General features: G+C 39.9%; 1 protein-coding gene across 3 annotated transcripts in view; it reads left to right on the top strand.

Annotated features, from left to right (window-relative positions):
* Positions 1-22,142, top strand: part of LOC108427265 (roundabout homolog 1-like) — a 295,097-nt gene that overhangs the window by 220,419 nt on the left and 52,536 nt on the right. For all 3 annotated transcript variants that reach the window (XM_017697276.2, XM_017697275.2, XM_017697277.2), the window contains one exon: positions 13,492-13,649. In XM_017697276.2, coding sequence (XP_017552765.1) covers positions 13,492-13,649 — 158 coding nt within the window. The remainder of the gene's footprint in view (positions 1-13,491; positions 13,650-22,142) is intronic.

Here is a 22,142-nt window from a genome sequence, read left to right as displayed (position 1 = left end):
GTGAGCATGAGGTTGTTGGAGTGGACCTTTGTAGTACCATCCTTGTAGGTTGTAGACTGGGTGATGCTGGCTGATGCTTCTGGGTTCTGCTCTCGTGAGACAGGCCACACTAAGCGTAGGGATGGGTATGAGTCGGCTGGCTGTATGTAATTAAAAAATGACGTCAAAGTAAATTTCACTTGCATTGTATAATGTAAATTCTCCCAAAACGAAACCAAATACTCATAATGTACCATGTAAGGACGTCAAACAACTGAAAGTTTTATGCTGTTTTGTTGGTACCCAGTTAGTGTAACTAACTAGTTGTACAGCTTACAATGTGCTTATTTGTTCATAACCAGCTTAAATAGTAGGACTGTAACAATTAATAAAATTCATGATTTGGTTTCCCTGATGAGTGTTTCTGAGGGGGTTTGGCTGAATTGAGGCCTACACATGAAATCAACAACAATCAATACATTTGGTTCATGTAAATTTAAGCCATGTACCATAAAGGATTTACCAGTGTTTTTAATACATTGCAAGCCATATTACAACTGCAGTATGTAGCAGTATAATCATAATGTATGTTTTTGTTCATACTGTGTAGCCCTTGTCTGAATCCGACCAGGCCCTAATGTGAATATTTGGGTCCCTTATTATTCAGTCAGATATTTCCAGCCCTAATCAGGGGGCATTCCAATCCAGGCACCCCTCACCCACCCCCCCTGAGTACTAATTGGCAGCGTGACCAATGGAACGATGCCAGCACCAACTGGTATGGCACGGTTCAGAGCAGCGCTACCATCTGCTTGAGGGACTGTGGGCACGGCGTGTGGAGATGACCGTGTTTACCATGCTGAAGAGGCAGCGGCAGCTGTGTGTGCCTGTGTGCGTGTGTGTGTGTGTGTGTGTGTGTGTGTGTGTGTGTGTGTGTGTGTGTGTGTAGAACCTCACTGTCAAAGGCCTCACTCTTCCCTTGAAAGCTGCATAATGTATTTCCCCTGAAATGAGCTGTTAGCTTTCCTTTATTCAACATTTAATCATCATCATTAAAAGGTTTATGAATACAGTAATTCAGAGCAAAGCATGAAGCAGGCAAATCATAAGTAATTTCATTTATGATCACAGATCTTAATAGAAATGGTAGTGTACACTGAATTACAAATTTATGGACCGGATGATAACCCCCTGTACATGACATAAAGTTCAATTTTACTGAGAGGGAATGAGAGAGAGAGAGAGAGAGAGAGAGAGAGAGAGAGAGAGAGAGAGAGCGAGAGAGGGAATGAGTAAGAGAACATTAGCTGGCTAATGGCCATCCCAGTGTGTTTCTCTGTCTGTTGTATAGAGGCAGGCCTGTGGTGTGTCTACTGGGATGCATTTGTTCTGTGCTGTTAATATCAGCCTGTGTCTTTTTAACTGTACAACCAAGGCAATGTTTAGGCAGATGTTATATACTTGACACTTTATTAGAAACACTCATCTTACTAGTGTATAGTTAGACTCTGTATCCCAGCTGTTAATTCAGAATTGGTGTTGTCCGCTAGTCCTTCATCAGTGGTCAGTTTCTGACTACAGAGCCACTCTCGGATGAATATTTTGAGGTGGTGGACCACTCACAACCTAGCAGTAACATACATGCTATGCTATTTCTGTGTCTGTATCACTGCTGAGGTGACTGGCGTTCACCACCCAGTAATATTGGCTCAGTAGTGGCCCTGTCAGAACACTTATTATAAAAAGGTCACTGTCATTATTGCGTTTACCAATGCTTAGTTCATGTTATCATTTCAACAAATTGCAGTACACTATATGAAGTGTTGGGGGCTTCTCTTAAAGCAGAAACTGCTAGTTGCTCAAATGAAACTTTGAATTATGGCAGCAGCAGCAGGGAGAGGAAACAAGAAAAGCTTAAATAAGTGATTAAAAACATTTGATGGCTTAATAGAATTAAAGAAATACTCATTGGTTGCAGGCCTAGCTGGCTAAACTCTGTAAGAGCACAGAATTACACATTTTATGAATGGAACATGAATAAAATAGCTAGTCTCAGACTGTACAGTGTCGTCATCATTTTCTACTAGCCACTGGTCTTCATCACACTTGTCTTGCGCAGAAATCTCAGACGCCTGAAGAGCTGGCCTGATGTGCTGGTCTGGAGGTGGTGCGCGTGTGCTGGGAGGTGGGTTGATGGGATTAGGCCGTGCTGTGCGTGCTTGCTCAGTGGGCTGAGGGCTGACTGCGGCTTTGGGCCTGAGACGCTGCTCTGGCTCTGTGTGTGCGTTTGGCGGATTAGAGCTGATTCTGCTCAGGATGTTCCTCCAGCAGACGGAGGGGAAGAGGTCTGGGTTAAAGCTCTGACACTGAGAGACTGAGGCTTTGAAGTTGGCTGAGAGAGAGGAAGAGAGAGAGAGGAAAGGAGGGGAAAAAGAAAGGAAAGGGAGACAAGGAGAGAGGATAAATGAAAGAAAGAAAAACAATGAGGGAACAGAGAGAGAAAAGAAAAGAAAAGAAAAGAAAAGAAAAGAAAAGAAAAGAAAAAAGAAAAGAAAAGGCGAGACAGAAAAGAGACAAGAGAGAAATGAAAGAAAGAGTCAGGGAGGGAAGAATGAGAGGAGGGGAGAAATGGGTCAGAATAAAGGAGAGAGAAAGACAGAGAGGGAGAAGAGAGGAGAGAGAAAGAAAGATTAGAAGGGAATGAGAAAGAAAAACGATGGGTGAAAGATAAGGCAAAGAGAGAAGAAATAGAGGAAGGAGAGAGTGAGAGAAGAGGGAGAGAGGTGGCAAAAGGAAAGAAAGGAAGGAGAAATAAAGGAAGAAAGAAAGGGAAGAAAGAGAGAAAGGAAGAAAGAAGAGATGGAGGAAGGGAAGGTAGAGAGACAGAAAGGAAAGATTGCAGAGAGTGAGGGGCAGTGAGAGGAGGCACAGTGAGAGAGGGGAGGCTTGGGACAAAATAGACTGAGCTCCAGGCTGAGTAGATGGTTTCAATATGTAAGCTTTCTGAGCTTGCTCTCTCTCTCTCTCCCTCCAGCTCTGTTTCTCTCTCTCATTCCTATCCTCTAAACTCTCTCCTGCATCAGAGGATTGATATATTGACCAACACGTTGGGGGGATATAGGGGCAGACAGCAGCTTCACTGAGCTGTAGCCTGAGGAGAGACACTGTTAGTGTTGGTTTTCGTAAAGTTCCTGTCATAAGAGAACTCAGAAACACTTTTTTGTTCATTTCCTTATTTTACACCAGTTGAGAACATCTGCTGCTCTGTGTATTGTGTGAAAAAGAACATTTCCTGACAAGTGGAACAAGAAAAGTTTGAAAAAAGTTCATTGTTTAAGTAGCATTAAAGGGCCTATATAATGGAAAAGTGAACTTTCTTTCCTTTTTTTAAAGTTTTTTTGCATAGTCAAAAGTGTCAGAGTGCAGTCCATACAGTCCGTATAAAGAAACAAAGCTGCATTTATTATTTTTGTGATCTTACAAATTTCTTTCTTCTTTAAGTTACTGGAGATGAGAGGTTTTCTCACAGCAGCACTGTTAAGGTAGGTAGAGTGAATGTGTTTATGTAAAGGAGTTTTTATGGAAATGAGCGGGCGGTGTTTTTGCGAGTGTGTGTAGGTGTGTGAGAGAGAGAAAGCTTTCAGATGGTTATGATTGCAGAATGACATTAGACTCAGCCTAGCTTCATCTCTTTAGGCTGGGATTATTAACAGTAATTGGAGTTGGGCGGTCATGCCTGATGCTCTTTCAGGCGAAGGGGTGGGGGTTATGGGGTTTTGGGGAAAGGCTAGACAGCTGTTTCCCATCAGCCACCAGTCACATGCTGCCCAAGCTGACAAGGAGACAGTTCCACTCCCATTTCCATTATTTTTTCCCCCGTCAGAGAGGCGGAATTACAGACAACGAGACGAAAAGAGGAGACAGAAGTGCCTCCAATTACAGGGTCATCCCAATTTGTTCATTCATGTCAGCCTAGATCATCAGAACATGTTTCTCTCTCCATCTCTCTCTCTCTCTCTCTCTCTCTCTCTCTCTCTCTCTCTCTCTCCATTTTTCTCTCCATTGCTATCTCTATCTCATTCTTCTCTCTCTCTCTCCTTGTTCTTTCTCTCATTCTCTCTCGCTCTCAAATGTAGATGTATTGAGGCTGGAACATGTGGGAGTGATTAGAGCGCTGGATTTTCTCATTGTTTGAATGTGCTCTGCGTGGCTCCACTCTCTCTCTCTCTCTCTCTTTCTCAGTCTCTCTCTCTCTCTCCCTCTTTCCGTCTCTCCCTCTCTCGCTCAAATCCTCGTTCCGTATTTATGACCAGTAATGCTTGCCAGTCATCGTTGGCACATGGGCCGTCAAATTAGTGCAATTTACTCGCTTCATCAGGATCAGAAGTTAACTCAGCGCCCCATAATGTAGGAGCGGGTTTCTCTCCCTTTCCCTCCCTCCCTCCCTCTCTCTCTCTCTCTCTCCCTCACTCTCTTTTTCTTTCTCACAAGTTCAAGTTGAGCAATGCTTTATTGCATAAATGTTACCCTTTTTTCAAAGCAATTAATATAAATATATGTTATTACATCATTAGCAGTCATTGTTAGTCATTGTTAAAAAGAAAGAGTTTAAAGAATATGCAGATTTTTCTCAGTTTCTGTAAAGAAGAGCATCTCTCTCTCTCTCTCTCTCTCTCTCTCTCTCTCTCTCTCTCTCTCTCTCTCTCTCTGATCTTTATTCTTCTGCTTCTCTACCCATCATCACTGTGTTTCAGGCCTGGGCCTCCCCTTATACCGTGTCCAGGGTGAACGGCTTGATTATGCCAGCACAAGTGGGGTAATTCATTCAAGTTAAATTACATTCTGCAGGACATGAGTCCAAGAGTCCAGAGTCCAAGAGTCCAGAGTAGCTAATCACTCCTCTCCTCCTCTTCTGATGATTCCTGACCAGCCTGTCTAAAAGAAAGCAACGGAAAAGGACCATGATACGGAATCTCCTCTGTGGTCAAGCACCACTGACCAGAAATACCACAGCTGTCCAGCCCTGTTGGAGAAAGCCCACATGTGCGCTCCATTTGTGCCTAGCTAAGCTAATTCCTGGAGTTAGTCCTCTAAAACATAGGCTCTGAAAAAAGTTGCAAGGCTGCACAATCTTTATAAGAGCATTGACCAAAAATCCAATTCAGCCTTAAGAGAAATTATAGCACACAAGTCAGGTTTTGTTAAGATGTACACGTTTAGAGTGGTTTTTGCTTTCAGATGATTTGTGTTGTGTATGTGGATGGATCACACTAATGCAAGATTAGGTAGAGGTTTTTATAGTTCAGCTAATGTTAGCATGGTTTTCAAGATAACTAGTTTCAGTTAACTTTTACAAAATAATCCAGCTCAATATGAATAAAAAATTGTGACCCATTTTCCTTCCATGCCGTGATGTAGTTCTGAGTAAATTGAAGTATAAGGAGAGGTCCTTGAGCAAGCTACGCTAGGTGGCAGCGGAAGTAGGATGAGGTGAAATATGATGTTACTGGCTAATGTTAATGTAGCGTCAACACGGAAGTGCGATGACTGGGAAGCATGTTTAAACTAGGAATGCTCTATATCATATATATATCATACTGGCACATGCATACAGAAAACACATGTCTAGACAGCAAACACTACCTGTAACAAACCAACAACAATAAATACTGGCAACCGTCAGGGGTCACAAGATCACTGCTGTAATCAAAACTCAGATGTTTTTTAGGCAGGGAAAGCAGTATTCCATCATGGTCAACAATTACAGAAAAACAAGAACTTTGTCTTTTAAATTATATAATGATTTGTGCATAATATGATAGTTGGTGTGAACAATCAAAGTGAAAAAGGTTGTTTTTTTTTTATCTTAGATTAACTGGAAAAGTGAAGTGTCCTCCCTGTTTTGGAATGAAAGTTTGGTGTCATATACAAGCATTGTAAAAGTTTCAAATCATACTCCATAATCTATAGTGCCCATATGTGGAAACAAAGCTGCAGCATATTATGAATTTATTGTTCCTGTGATGTCATGATAAACAGCTCATTTACATAATACATAGCCCTGAAGTTATAAGGAGTGTTTCAGCCTGGACTGTTTTGTAAAGCACAGTAAAGAGCAGCCATTCAGAACTGAGCTCATTTACATAGTCTTAAAGGCGCAGTAATAACAACATCCTGTTTAATTCTGCTACACTAGGAGAAGTTGGGAAAAGGTTATGTAAGAGGAATTATAATTGTTTTTGTGGCATAAGCCCACACAAACATAAAAAGAGCTCAGTGAGAAAAAGTTAGAAACTAGAAAAACATAAGATGTAGTGCCTTTAACTTCCACTGTTGAAGATGCTTTATTATCATGATGCTATGCCAATTCCGTTTTATCTCTGATATATGTCAGCAAACAGAAAAACTATTGAAATGTAATGTATTTTGCTAAAGTGGAAACGATTTACATATTTGAACCAAATAAATTCAGAGTGCTGTATTTTTTCAGTTTTTTTCATGCTATTTTTCAGCAAACTCTTGTTCTCTTTCTCCATTTTTCTTTCCATCTCCTTCAGACCTCTCTGTGTGGTAGTGTTTCGGGCCCTCATTAATGTCAGCAGCATTAGGGGCAGGCAGGGACACCTACTCTAATTTGACATTTTTCAGCATGTGCCTCCAATATCACGTCAGTAAGGAGAAATCTGCAGAGGTGAAACAAAGAAGGGAGCCTGTGACATTTCTCATTTAGTGCCAATCTCACGGAACAAAGCTCAGGGGGGGGCGGGGCCTAACACGCTCACACAGACGCTGTGGTTCGGGGTACCCCACATTCAAAGCTGGGTTACTTTACTGCTTGCAGTGAGAGCAGCTAGCATGGCACAGCTGAGTGTTTGTCCAGCTGTGCAAATGAAGTGTCCACAGGACCAAAAATGTACATGCCATCACCGTCAAATAAAATGGCTTCACTAAAGATGGAAAAATTGGGTGTTATAATGGTCTTCATATGAGTAACTTGTTTTTCACATTTCTTGTTCTCTCTCTTTCTCCTTCTCTCTTTCTCTGCGCTTTGAAACTTAGAAGGGCTTTTTGTGCTTTTACTTTCCTCATGGGATCACTGTTACATTTTTGGCAAGAGGAAAACTATAATATAACACAAGGAGAGTGTGACACAAACATCAAGTGCAAGACTTCTTAAAGCAATAGTTCAGCAGTAGTTCAGCTTCAAATGTACATAATTTTCCCCAAATGTAGGAAATCAGCCAAGACATGTTTGGTGTCCAAAGTTTGTTGCTGTAGTTTTACACTGTAGCTATGAGGGAGACTGCATTCTTAAGACATGACAGCCTTCAAACTGGGTTGAGTTGTTTTGTGGCTTCTGACACAGTAACCTATTGTGACTTATAAAGATGGACAGGAGTATGGGCCAAATTCAGGCTAGTAGTCATCAGAAACATCAGAAAACTAAATATGGTGATGCATATTAGTATAAAGACAATTGTCATATATAAACTTGAATAGTTTGAATATACAAAAAAATCACACTTTATATGTAAATATTACTGTATATTGAATTTCTGGTCAGGTGCTAACTGCATTTAATTAGTTATGTACTCTCTATATATTCTGCAGGATGACAAAGCTGAATCTATATTAATTTAATGATCTAATTATTGCTGCTGTCAAAATAAAACCTTGTATCTTCATTTTTGCCTATTTTAAGCGTCATATTCTGAAAGGGCCTTTTGCCCTTTACAATATGTGTAAATTTCATGACGAGTGGACTAAGAGATATAGCCTAAAATGACTTGGAAAGAATTCTGGTTCCATTGACTTACATTAAAAGTAAAGTATGTTTTTTCCTTCTCCTGTAATGTTACCATTTTTGAGATGCAAGGTTTTGTTCCTACAACAGCAATATGCTCTTCGTAATGAAATATGCAGTTAGTCAGTGTTCTTTAAGTGCTAATGATGCTCATGATATGCTCTGAAAAGTGTGATATAATGTGATGTTGTGGCATACTACCATGCAAAGCAAAATATCATCTTGACACCAGTCATCTTGGGTAAACGCAAAAATCGTGGACATGTGATTCAACTGCCTTCAAAACAAGAACACTTCTAGAAAAAATTCTTTAGAAGCTATTGTTACACAGACAAAGGTATTTGCAAGCCATATTTATATAATCTGAAATTGTCCGTTAGGCTAAAGCCGCAGTGATATTATACAAATAGAAAAATGCACTCCATATACTCTTGCCATGGCCTGTGGCATCGCAGCCTTAGTTTTGTTTGCACAGGAAACAAACTTGTGGCCTCTTGATTTGAATGCATGAAGCCCATTGGGCGATGATCTGGACATGAGGGCTAAGCGGCAATGGACAAAACTGTAGCAAGATCAGACAAGCATTTGATTGAGGAAGCCACAGATGTGCTCTGTACTGGTATCATACAAACTCAGTGGAACTAATGCACTCACAAGTGTACAGACATTCTGAGGCAAAGACACACCTAAACACACCCACATAGTTTAGGCCTTTGTGCACTAAATCCGATATAAACACATCTGATTTGGTTGGAAGGGTGTTTGTTATCCAAAATTTTATTTCTGGTGAAGTCAAGTTTGTGATTAATGATTGTGATTTGTGATTCCATATGATAATTTTCCTTATACTTGATTCCAAAAATCAAGAAATATATCACACCTTTAGGCAGGAATTCCATGGTAATTAAGCGCCAAATGATTTAAGTGTGAACTCAAGCCAGAGTAGACATCCCAGTAAGACTGACACTGCAGTTTACCTGCACAAGACCTAATTTAGAACTATTCCCACAAAGTTATTGGGGGGGGGGGGGTTACTCATGTGTACAGAGAAGCCAGTATGTTACAGTTAATTACAAACATCAAAGCTGAATGTTTGTGTGAGCATACCTCTCAGAAGTAAAATCTACCCCTTGAGCATGCATAGCAGTAAGCTTTGCCACCCAAAACAAATGAAGGTGGGGCAATGCCCTCCCAATCTTTGGAGAAAAGCCATGATAGTGAACTGCATGAAACAGTGTAAAAACATCTGCTACAGTAAAACTGCATTTAATGGTAGGGATGTTAAGCATACAGGATCCTACAGCAACAAAAAAAACAAATCTGTTTTCTGTGTATTTCATTCACATGTTCTTTTCCATCATGCAGGAATGCCAAAATCACAGTATTCCTGAAAAATACAGCTGATTTGAAAATGCAGTGTGGGTGGAAATTACATAGTCATGGGGTTTGTTTTTGATTGTGTTACTTTCTAAATGTACTGCAGCGAAGGAAAAAGGTTTTAAAATGAATTACGTTTTGAATATATATTGATCCTGTTGGTGAATAGCTGGTGACTCAAGGACACACAGGCACGTACAGTAAGAGAAGGAGCAGAAAAGCATGGCTCATTTGGTGGTATTGCTGATAGACAGCTCAAAGCATCCTGAGACGTCTGCAGCTCGATGCTGAAAACTGTTCATTAAAAGACAAAACAACAATTCAGTAGTGATACAAGGTGATAGACTTGTTAGCTGTAGATATTATTTTAATAAATATATTGTGTTTTTAAAAGCCTATTTCAGACATTTATGTTTGGACACATTTCTGAACTGTCTCAGCTTCTGTTGGGTTTTGAGATAACTTTCCGCTGTTTGAGTGACATAGCTGCGTGACTACAGTTCACATGCAGGGGTTATTCGTGTGGCGTTTGCATTGCTGAGTGAAGCAGCAAGAAAGATCTACAGGTTTCCTTCTACCACATGGTCAAACAGTCAGATCAGTCACTCTGCTTAATAAAAATATAATTCTTAAATAAGCACAGCATATTTGTTTACCCTGTGACTTTTGACTGGTTGATGGTCTGATAGACCAACTGGGAATTCTGTATACAGCACAGAATGTTCAACTAGCATTTAGTTTGATAGTCATAAATGAAAGAATTTGCCTTTTTAAAAGTTTTCTATTCGAACATAATTGACTTTTATGATTTATTTCGGTCATCAGTTATTAAAGTGTCCAAAGTAAAACAGCCTGTCTATTAATATCATGTTTTCTAAATGCCTGAATTGGAAAATGGACTTTCTAGGATCAACTCCCAGCCCTATCCCTCTGCTAAATATTGATAGTAAAAAATAAAAGACTCACTATTTGGACTGCCAAGTGGTTGACCAGTTCACTCAGGTCACCAGGTATGTTCAATTCTTAGTCTAATTCTTCATTAGAAGAACGTCTGCAGCCATTCATTTTTAATGTTAGCATGAGCAATTGTGTGAGCATGAGCTGTTCATTGTTCAATCAGTTTTTAATGTATTACAAGAATTGCAGAAGAAATCCTGTTTGGTTTATTTCTAAAGCTTACATAATCAAATAATATCATAGTCAAACTCCAACTCATAAAAATGATGCACTATTGCGGAGCTGCACTTTTGAGCTTGGTGTGCAAGTCATCATAGAAGTAGCGGATGTTTATCTAAAGTTCTTTTCGTACAGATGTTTCATCCATAAGTTGCACAGGCTGTGTGCAAAGTCCTTTGCGCTGCACCCTGAAAGAGACCAGTGCTGTATAGTGTAATGCAGTATAATGTAGTGTGATGTACTGCAGGCTGCTGCAATGTAATCTAATGCTGCGTAATGTGATCTGCTTCACGGTCCTGGAGGACAGCAGCAGCAGGCACTGGCTACAGCATGGACGAGGAGTGGGATTTATGACAGCACCCTCTCCTGAGACCACTGCTACACATTCCCACTGTTGGGAATATGATTATTGACTCTTCAGCTCAGTGATTTAATGAAAGGGGCTGAAATGAAATTACCTTTTTCATCGCATTCCCCCTGCAGGCGCTTGGTCTGTGGCCTCCCCCTGCGACGTGATGTATAATTCAATGAATTATATGCTGCAGATACCTGTAGTTGTCAGCATTAGGTAACATTCATGTTTGAATAGCCTTTCAGTGATGTATGCCACGTTTTGATCTGTTTATATGCCATATGGTCTTATTTGAAATTGCACACTTGCCGTCTAATTGCTGGTTCTCTCGGGTTGTTTTTTATTTATCCATCATTTAAAATCTGTTTCTAAACCTGACCACAGTACAGTTGCTTGTCACTCAACTGTGCATACAAGTCTCTGTGCTCTAAACAGAACACACGAAAATGCATAAAATTCCCATTTGTGTGGTCTGTCTGACTGATCAATTGGCTAATAGCCGTAAAGGCCTTTGAAGATGCTTCTGAGTGCCATAATGGCTGTTGCGTCTCTCAGCTCGAGTGTTTGACGAGCAAACAGGCAGGGAAGCGTTCACTAACGAGCTCAGTGTTTTATTTCAGGGCGCTTCAAACAGAGTTGCTGACAGGACTGAAATCTGATTGTTATGTAAATATTTACCTGAGCACGTCTGGCAGAGAGTGACCTGAGATAGGAAGAAAGAGAGAGGAAGAAAGGAGTGGCTAAAAGGGGAAGTTAAAGAAGAGTGCAGCAAATCTCCACACTCCAAATGTAGCTTATCAGCTGAGACCCATTTGGTGTCCAGAGTTTACTTCTTTAATTTTGTACTGTGTCTAATGTAGTGATGGAAGATTATACTCCACTGCTTAGCATCATACTAACTGCATGCCTACATTATTACTGGCTTCAAATCATGTTAAATTGTTAAGTAATCTCGTTAACTTTTATGCAGAGCTGGGAACAAGTCACTAAGTATCAAGTAACAGGAAAGTCTCAAGTCTTCATGCTTAAATCCAGAGTCAAGTCCCAAGTCAAGATAGTCAAATCTCGATGCAAGTCAGTACAGGCAAGTCTGAACTCAAGTCCCAAGTCAAAAATCTTAATCTTAGAGTCCTAAGCAAGTCGGTCTGCATTCTTCAGCTAATTTAACGCTATAACACTGAATAATGGTAAGAGTACCATAGCCTTTTAAATGATAGCATGTTAGCAGTGCATGGTTGTATATTATTTTATTATTATTTTTGCCCTTTCAAGTAAAATACAAAATCCATGGTACACATATAACTATGACAGGCATAGCGGTATACACAGAGTAGTGCACCACACATGAAAATAATTTTAAAAACATTACTGAACTCAATTAAAAAAATACTTATTTCAAGATCATTTTTGATGATTTTAGTAGCTTTGGATGCATATGATTAAAATAAAACCTAGCTCTGCAGTAGAACTAGATCAACCAACTAAAAACAACTGGTAGTTTGAGTCGGAGTCAAGCCAAGTCAAAATCAAGTCCAAAGTCTTTCTCGATTTTCGTGAGTCAAATGAAAGTCATGAAATTCGTCACTCGATTCGGACTCGAGTCCATGTAATCTGCTTGTATGTGATATAGGTATGTCATACTATTATGAAGAAAAGTACACATTTCAGGCTTCAAGATGGCAGCTACTTCTTTTTTCTCCATACTACATATTTTCATCTATTTTTATGTACATTGTCAGAGATTTTTCTATTTCTATTTGAGATTACTTAAGAATTTTTACACAATGTGAGGCAAATGTGTGATGATTTAGACATGCAGTTTGCACAATGCTAATTGTTAGCTACATTAGCTTCATAGCTTCAGTGCAAAGCTTGTGACAAACCTGTCTTAGCTGATTGACTACATTTGGGGTACTGTGGAAATGTAATGCTTCGCTAGACTATATTTTTAAGTTACAAGTAAGGAGATGAGAGCTGGCCGTAGGGGGGTTAGCTCCCTCTCCACACGTCTTTGTGCTCCCTGGGGCGTTCACTGCTTCAATCTCATCTTCTCACTGCCCAGCTGATGTGATTGACCTCTCACAGGCACTTAGTTTGGTGCCCGGTGATGAGTCCAGCGGCGACTCTCACACTCTATCCCTGATGAAAGAGTAGCGAAGTGCAACAGAAAAAACTCCACCCGTCAGTCCTTTCCGAGTGATTGGATACGATCCAGTCTTCAATTGTTCTGCTTCACCTTTGGACTGGGCGACAAACCAATTCCTTAAGACTAGCATATGGACGAACAATGTAGCACCAGTTCATGCCTGAGCTAAACCATTCTGTAGCTTTTGTTGTAAAAGAAAAGATATCTGCTAACTCAGCCAGTACTGAAGAATGCTCATTAAAAGGACAGTTTATCTGTAAAAGTAGATTGCTAAAAACATGGGAGCATAAACATAGCAGTAGGCATGTTGAATACTGAATTTTGTGTGTGTTTTTGTCCGTTATTATGTATAAGTGCGTTAGAAACCAAAAAATCTCATTTACTTTATTTCCCCCTCAGTGCAAATGTAGTTCATCCAAGATATGTTTGGTGTCTAAGGTTTGCTTCTTTAGTTTTACACTGGATCTTCGATGCTAATGTGGCTAAGAAGTCATGGATGTCTGTATTCAATCAATTAGCAGTCTGCAAACTGCATGTCCAAATCACCATAGTTGTATTAAATGGAATGGAATTGTTAAATAATCTCAAACAGACCACATAGTTTTTATGTGCCAACCTATTGCTTTAACACATCTTCCTCTCTGTGTCTCTTTGTAGTCCTGCGTGATGATTTCAGACAGAACCCTGCAGATGTGATGGTGGCAGAAGGCGAACCTGCCGTGCTGGAATGCCAGCCACCTCGTGGCCATCCAGAGCCCACCATTTCCTGGAGGAAAGATGGAGCCAACATCAACGACAGAGATGAGCGCATTACGGTGAGCTGCTGCTGTTTCAAATCTCTGATCCGAGATAAATTGTTTTTATCTAGTCACATGAACATGCATGATGATGCAATTAACAAGAGCCCTGTTACACTTACAGTGCTTGTCGAAATTTAGGAGTAACTTTTTATACTTTTTATAACTTTTAATACAAATGACCTTCTTTTTCTTTGTCAATTTTCGTTACCTTGCAATGCAATGACATATTAACCTGCCTTATATGGAGAAAAACAATATTACAATATTATCAATTGGACTGAAAAATCTAAAAAAAAAACAGATCTGCTTAAAATAGAGTAGTTTCATCAGACTTTTGCTAACATCTCTTGTTCTTTAGACATTTCTCCTAAGCAGAATAGTATTTAAGTAGTAATTTCAGTAGAGATCTCAATAAAGTCACACTTTGGGCAGATTTGGCATGAAAGTGCATCTAAACTCTCATCTCTTTTTTATCATTTGTGGAAATCTTTTGATCACTGTACTTGAGTAACAGAGGCTGCCTTGAATGAGCTAATGAGTTAGTACATACAGCATTTGGCAGACGCTCTAATACAACTTACAATTTAATTATTTTATGCAGGTAGGTGAAGGCAGTGTTAGGAGTCTTGCCCACAGACTTTTATTGGTTTAGTCTGGTTGCCCAGGCTGGGGATTAAACCCCAATCTACAGCGTAGAAGGCAGAGATGTTACCAACTACACTATATAAATACATATTCATTGTTTTAAGTTCTAGGTAATGCCAGCTAGAGCAGTTCACCTAGTTACAGCGAAACCTGCCCTGACTTTTCAGTTTTGTCCCTAACAGCACTTGGCAACACACTTGGCTATAGTGTTTCATGGTAGCAAAATGTGTTACATTTAATCCTAAATACGAGCAAAACTGTCTTTTACAGCCCTGTGGAAAGTTTCACTGAATTGTTGGCATCTGTTTTCACTCACTTACTTTCCATGATTTCATGTAATGAATGTCTGAATGGAGATTTCTGTGTTCAATGCTGGCACCTGGAACATATACATTACCTGTGTATGTCCCAAATGTACAGTTACTAAATGGTCCAAATAAATCTTCTCCTTGTTAATCGAAAAGTAACAGTGAAAATGACATGGCAATCACATTTAAAAAAAAAAAAGGCAACTTCTGACATGCAGTATACGTAAATAGAACATTTACACCAAATTTCATTTGAAGAGATAAATTAGACAAGCTAGCGATCCTACACAGCACATACTATCTATACCGAGTGTTTATGCGTTTGCATATTAGGTGGTGATCTATGGGCCATTAAGACTGACAGGTCCACTCCATAATGTCACAGCAGTGTGTTAAGACACAACTTTGTGTGCAGATAGAGCTGTCACATGTTGATTTAGGACAGTCTGATGGACCTGAAGGCAAACCGAAGGGAAGAATGAGACTCTGCTTCTCTCGCAGCCTGCCCAGAAACTCAATCGAGCCTTTCCCGATGATGAGCCTCCTTTAATTAAGCGTATATCCCGGAGTGAGGGAGGTATCAATCACGCCTGACCATTCGTTAGGGTGGATTGACCTCAGAGGACAGCGGAGCGGCTTTTAACAAGGGCTGGCAGCTCTATCATGCCTTTATTATGAGGATGCAGCAGAGCCCGCTGGGAATTCTGAAAGCCTTCTTAAATTGTGTGTGTAGGAGTGTGTGTGTAGGTGTCTCATGTGCATTTGCGAGATAATGTGTTTAACAGAGGGGTTGTTAAAAATGCCTCTTTGACACAAAACCCTTTCCTGGACCTTGAGGAAAGTCCAGAGTAGGGGAACAGCACATACAGCAACATATCTAATATATAAGGAGCGATGTCCTGGTACAGTGTGAATTATTGATATCAGAGCAGATAAGGGCATGTTTAATGGAACAGTATTTTCCATTTTCTTCTTTTCTTAATGCTTTTTCACAGTAGGCATAAAATATGAGGTCTGTCAGTAGAACTTTGCAAGTTTTTTGCTTCAGTAACATTTATGGAATATATTTTAATAGAAATGTTTTACAAAAGTGAACTAGATTTTTGTATTTGTTTCTGAGTAAGCAAGTGTTTGTAATGTTTTATTATGTTTAAATGCTTTTATATTATGCCGGTTGTACACTGTTTTTTGAAATCAAGAATACTTGCTGTCTGAGTCTCCCTCATTGCTTGCTAGCAGCTCATCAGAGTTAAAGGGAAAAACATCTTATTTGATTTTCTATTTTAATTAAAAGTATCACTTTCAATTGCAGTGGCTACTAGACAGTCTACACCTATTTTACCCAGTGGTACTGCATTCATGCCACCGAATGGCATTGGTTTTTATAAGTAAAGAAAGTCGGGAAAATAAAGAAGGTGGGGAAAAAATAAAAACAGTAGCCACTTGCAATATTTTAAATGCTAGAATTTCAGATGCAGTTAAACATTTGTGGCTAATACACACTTACCTGTAACAGCTCAGTCAAAGCTTATACTAAAATGAAGCCTTTACTTCAGCGACGGGCCCTCCGGTGTTGATGTCTTGTGGGACTTCGGGAAGCTGGTGTAGCTAATGGGGCAACTGGGTGTACAGGCAAGTTCTTTGTCTGGTTCCACACTAGGTTCCACTACTTTACAGTTGAGGGGTGGATCTGAAGACGCCGCGTCCCTAGGCTGTGGGACCCTTTTGGTCAGCTGGAACAGGTGGGGGGCAGGGCACTCATGAGAATATTCAGTAGCAGCACTTAGTGTTCGAATTTCATTGTGAGATTTTGAAGTATGATCCTATTTGAAGGGTGCAGAGATGCCCTAGTGAACCTCCATCATCCCCCTTCTCTAAAATAATGAAAAATGGCTGTGTGGAAAAGCAGAAACTTGGGAGAGTCCTGCTGTTGGATCAAGCCGATAAATCCATTTGTAATTACCCATGAAAGGCAGTAGATTAACAGCTCTTGGCTGGAGACACGCATTTACATGAGGGAGCTGAAAGCATCCTGACGCCGCACTGTGTGTGTGTGTGTGTGGGTGTGTGGGTGTGTGTGTGCGTGTGTATGCATGTGTGTGTGTGTGTGTGTGTGTGTACACAGACCACACTCCTGGCCTTCTCCTGCCAGATCAAAAGCAGTTATTTGGCAAGCACACATCATAATTAATAGAAGCTAGTGCATGAAGTAATTTATAAATAAAGCCACATCATAATTGTGTCTTGTTGTCAACAGCAGCCCATATTCCCCAGCATGCACTGATAAAATCTTTACAGAAAATCTAACAGGGGTGCACTATTGTGTAGTTTCTGACTATAACCGATGATCAACACATTGTGGCCAATTAGTGTTCATTCATAATAATTTCTCATTTTTGCATTTTAAAACATGTTCACACAATAACTCATATAAGCTATTCAGTGAGTATTAAAACAGCTAAATTAGACAGAAAATTATTGTACACTTCTACATTATTTCATATAAATATTTTAGATTATATAACACACAAGCTAGTTGAGTGTAACATTAGTATATCTTCAACATACAAAGTAGGAGAACTACTCAGAATCAAGTCTTGTTACATTAACTTACATTAAAGTTTAAGTAAGTTTTTTTCCATCTCCTGAGAACATGGTACTTTGGAGATAGGAAGTTTTGTTCTGACAGTGATAATGTATTGAATGTTACATTGTAACGTAACATTGGCTCGCCATTTGACTGAGCTGAAATCAATGGAAATTCCTACTGCTAGTGACTACACATGCATCATTGGCTGTGTTTACATGCAACGATTTTTGCCAATCCAATTAAATACATTACAATTTTAGATTAAGCATGAGGTGCTCATTTGATCACTCTACCCAACAATCTGAGCTCCGTTTAAATGCTCACTACAAGTAATCCAATTCAAAATTATGCACATGCAAAGAGTACGACTTTGTGTAGCTCATTACCATGACAACAAGCATCGCGTGAGTCCAGTCAGAGTGAGACGAGCAGCAGTGAGCAGTGCTTGTGTTTTTAATTACATTAAAATAATGTCAGACTCAGGAAAACGCACTTCATATGTACTTATTTAAGAAGGGTGAGAGGAAGATGTCGTGTTCTGAGACATATAAGATGGACGTCAATCCCAGTGCCATCTTTTAGTTCAGAGATCATAACTTCATCTCCTCTGCAGATCAGTTTTGGTGATTGGGAATGTAATCAGATACAGACATTTATACAGCTGTTATTCTTCTATTTAAAGGATTATTTACAAGATTACCCACTATGTCCAATTGGACAGAAATTGTATTCCGAATGGCCTAAATCAGACTAGTCTGTTCCAATTGAGGTGCATACATGAACATATTCTATTCTGGTCGAGCTATTAGTCTAATTATTAACAGATTATTAGGCTGCATGTAAACATGGCTTTTGCAAGCTAAAATTCCAGCGCTAAGAAATCAGTTGTAATTCTCACCTGTAATTCCATTATTTAAATGAGAATCAGAATTTATATGTCCCATTCACAGTTGATTTGTAACAGCTTCTGATGTGTTGTGCTCCCCTTAAACATATGCTTACACCTGCCACCAGGTCCTTCAAAGGGATGGCTCATAGAGAGGATATATGGATGTTCTTCAGCATATTCTTTAGGCAGGTCCTCTATTCCTTAGGGACAGATTGATGGACACTACCTGCTGTGAAAAATGAGGTGCTGTGAAGGGAGTTTGGTGTTTGCATTGAAACAAAGGAAAACTCTGCGCATTACCATTTCGTTTGTTCTCTCCACATCTCCTTATTCATGTCTGGGCTTCAGAGGATACTGCACCTAAGAGACACCAGTGGATTGTCAATTTCTCCCTCTCCCACTGTCTCTCTGCCTCTCTCTCCCCCTGCTAGTTGTCTCCATGGGAATAGCTCAGTCCTTCTGTCTGTCTCCTTTGTCTGTTCTTCTTCTTCCTTTCATGCGAGCAGATTGTTGATTTTTTTTCTTGGAGCTCTGTGCTCTTGGTATTCCATTTTGACGATTTCCTTGTTGTCACTGACCGCTGACCACTGGGATTGTGTATGTTTGTGTGTGTTTGTAGGGAATTGCAGGTCCTCTACTTGTCTGAGAAATCTCCTAAGCCATACACCACATATTAAAGTCAAACTTATCCCACAGCAAAGCTCTCACAGGAGAAAATAAATCAACTGGATGCTCTTTGGCTTTAGTTACGTGACATGTACTACAGGGCTAACATGGCTGGCTGGGCCTGAGCCTGATTGGTTTTGCTGGATACCTTGTAGAGCATTAAGACAGCAGGAATAGAGAATTCATGGCTGCTGGAGCCCTGTACAGTGTGACTCTTTTATAGATTCCCATATAATACACTCTTAAAAATGGTGGTTCTGTGAGGGTTCTTTAGTAAAGACAGTGGTTCTAAATAGAACCATGAAAAACGCAAAGAACCATTTGCTTGTTTAGATACGTCTTTGCATGGTAAAAGATTGATGGGTCATGCATTTTATGGTTCTGTACAGAACATGCTTGAAAATGACAGCACCAAAAAGGGTTCTGCTATTGTTGCAGTGTCAAGCTTTTAACCGAGACTTTTTTGGCATCTGAATGTTTGCTGCATTAGTTTTACTCTGAAGCTACGAGCCTAATGAAGCTAACAGATAACAGAAGCAAATTAGCATTGTGTAAACTGCATGTCTAAATCATCGCGCATTTGCCTCGAACTATGTCAAGTTGCTATGTGTTCCCAAATAAACTTGCTTATGTGGATTCAGACTGTGTAGAACACACCTTAATGTATGAAAAATATGTGCAAAATTGCATTATGTGCAACAAGATGGCTTATACTGCTGTTTTTAGTTGTTATCTACTTTAGGGGGTCCCAAACTTTTCATGCCTCAACTCACATGTAGAAGTAGTGTTTGCCCTGTGACCCACCATGTATCCTGTGAAGTGCAAAATACACAAATGCATCAAAGAATTGCAGAGATTTCAGTCTACTTTTACTCTACATTCTGTTTGCAAAATCAACAAAAGCAGTAGCATACCATGCTAAAAGAATGTACATAGGCATACAGCAGAGAGATTATGGGACAGAAAAGTAATAAAATAATGACAATTTTACTTTTTTGTTCTGTACACTGTGTGCATAATTATTAGGCAAGTGAGTATTTTGTACCATATTATCATTTTAGGCATATTTTCTAACTCCATGCTGGATAAACTTGAATGCTTAATGGATTTAAGCATAGCAGGTGATGTGTATCTGTGTAATTAGGGAGGGTGTGGCCTAAGGAGATCAACACCCTGTATCAAGGTGTGCATAATTATTAGGCAGCTTTTTTCTTTAGGCAAACTGGGCCAAAAAAGAGATTGAACTGACTCTGAAAAGTTAGAAATGACCAAAAGTCTCTCAGAGGGATGCAGAACTCTTGAAATTGCTAAGATATTGGGGCGTGATCACAGAACCATCAAGTGTTTTGTTGCAAATAGTCAACAGGGTCACAAGAAAAGTGTTGAGAAAAAAAGATGCAAATGAACTGCCAAGGATTTGAGAAGAATCAAGCGTGAAGCTACCAGGAACCCATTATCTTCCAGTTCTGTCATATTCCAGAACTGGAACCTACCTGGAGTACCAAGAGGTACAAGATGTTCAGCGCTCAGAGACATGGCCAAGGTAAGGAAAGCTGAAACCCGACCACCACTGAACAAGACACATAAGCTGAAGCATCTAGACTAGTCCAAGAAATATCTGAAGACAGATTTTTCAAAAGTTTTATGGACTGATGAAATGAGAGTGACTCTTGACGGACCAGATGAATGGGCCTGTGGCTGGATCAGTAACAGGCAAAGAGCTCCACTTCGAGTCAGACGCCCTCAAGGTGGAGGTGGGGTACTGGTATGGGCTGGTATCATTAAAGATGAGCTGGTTGGACCTTTTCGGGTTGAAGATGGGCTCAAAATCAACTCCCAAGCCTACTGCCAGTTTTTAGAAGACACTTTCTTTAAGCAGTGGTACAGGAAGAATCTGCATGTTTCCAAAAGAATGATTATTATGCAGGACAATGCTCCATCACATGCATCCAAGTACTTCTCTGCATGGCTCCCCAGTAAAGGCATTAAAGATGAAAAACTTATGACATGGCCCCCTTCCTCACTTGACCTGAACCCAATTGAGAACTTGTGGGCAATGCTTAAACGGGAGATTTATAGTGAAGGAAAACAGTACACCTCTCTGAACAGGGTCTGGGTGGCTGTGGTTGCAGCTGCACAAAAGGTTGACCGTCAACAGATCAAGAAACTGACAGACTCCATGAATGGAAGGCTTATCACTGTTATTGAAAAGGAGGGTGGCTATATTGGTCACTGTTTTTTTTTTATATGTCAGAAATGTTTATTGAAAAGTTTTGAGTAGTTTGTTTATAATTCTCACTTGACCAGATGAAAATAAAGTGAGATGGGAAAATGTGCGTTTTTCATTTAGCTGCGTAATAATTCTGTGCAATAATAGTTGCCCAATAATTGTGCACATAGATATTCTCCTTAGAAAGCCAAAACTTCACTTTTACTTTCTTAAACATTCATGTTTGAGGTTTATTAACATTTTGGATTAACCGAGAGCACTGTAGTTGGTCATTAATAAAAATAATCCTCAAAAATAAGACTTGCCTTGAGGAAAAATAAGATACTCAAAGCTTTGAACACAGCTACCAAATGTCCTTACCGATGCTGTTTGAGCAATGTGATGGCACGTGGTGCATGCAGCGAGGCCACACTGACAACATGGAAGAGTTTTGAGAGCATCAGAGATTCTTTGCTGTGCATTAACAGCTTCATTTAGCTTTTTTCTCAAAGAAGGAAAATCTACATTTATTAATTCCGCTTCCTTATGACTCGCTTGTCCCCTCACTATAACCCACCACTGATCTACTTCATAGATTGTCATGGCTGACTAATTATATTTAGAACAAGGGGACAATTGGGTGAATTATTGCTTTAAGGTCTACATTGGGTCCTTTTTATACCATAGTCACTTCCTACACACTTAGAAAAGGAGACTGCTAATCAGCAGTGCATTTTAAACCTACATAGCCAAGTTTACATCTCATTCACACATCTTGCACTTTGAAGGATGCAAATCTGCACCATGTTAAAATCACCTCAGTATGGGCCACGGTCCCAACATAAAGCACAGGAAAGAAAGGAGGAAATCATTATAATGTATCTGATGGACAGAGCAGATGGGTGGACAGATGCAGAGGAGAATGGAAAAGCAGAGGAGAGGAAGGACAGAAGGAAAGAGATGGATGAAAAGTGAGGGAGTCTGTCCTGTATCACTGAGTCTGCAGCAGTAAGGAATGTTCTTGCGGGTTGATGTTTCCAGAACGTGGCAGCATGTGAAGATCGTTCTTCAGAGACAGGCTGTGTGCTTTGTTCCTTGTCTGTGTATTTCCAGATGTGCCCCTCATCTTTTGATGTGGACACCACACCCGATGTCGTCTGATAATCGGGGGGTTCTGTCTGTAATCTGAATACACCATTGA

This window comes from Pygocentrus nattereri, chromosome 18 (assembly GCF_015220715.1).
Source record: "Pygocentrus nattereri isolate fPygNat1 chromosome 18, fPygNat1.pri, whole genome shotgun sequence".
In the NCBI taxonomy this organism is placed as follows: Eukaryota; Metazoa; Chordata; class Actinopteri; order Characiformes; family Serrasalmidae; genus Pygocentrus; species Pygocentrus nattereri.
The sequence above is the reverse complement of the archived record's forward strand: the minus strand, read 5'-3'. Positions and strand labels throughout refer to the sequence as shown.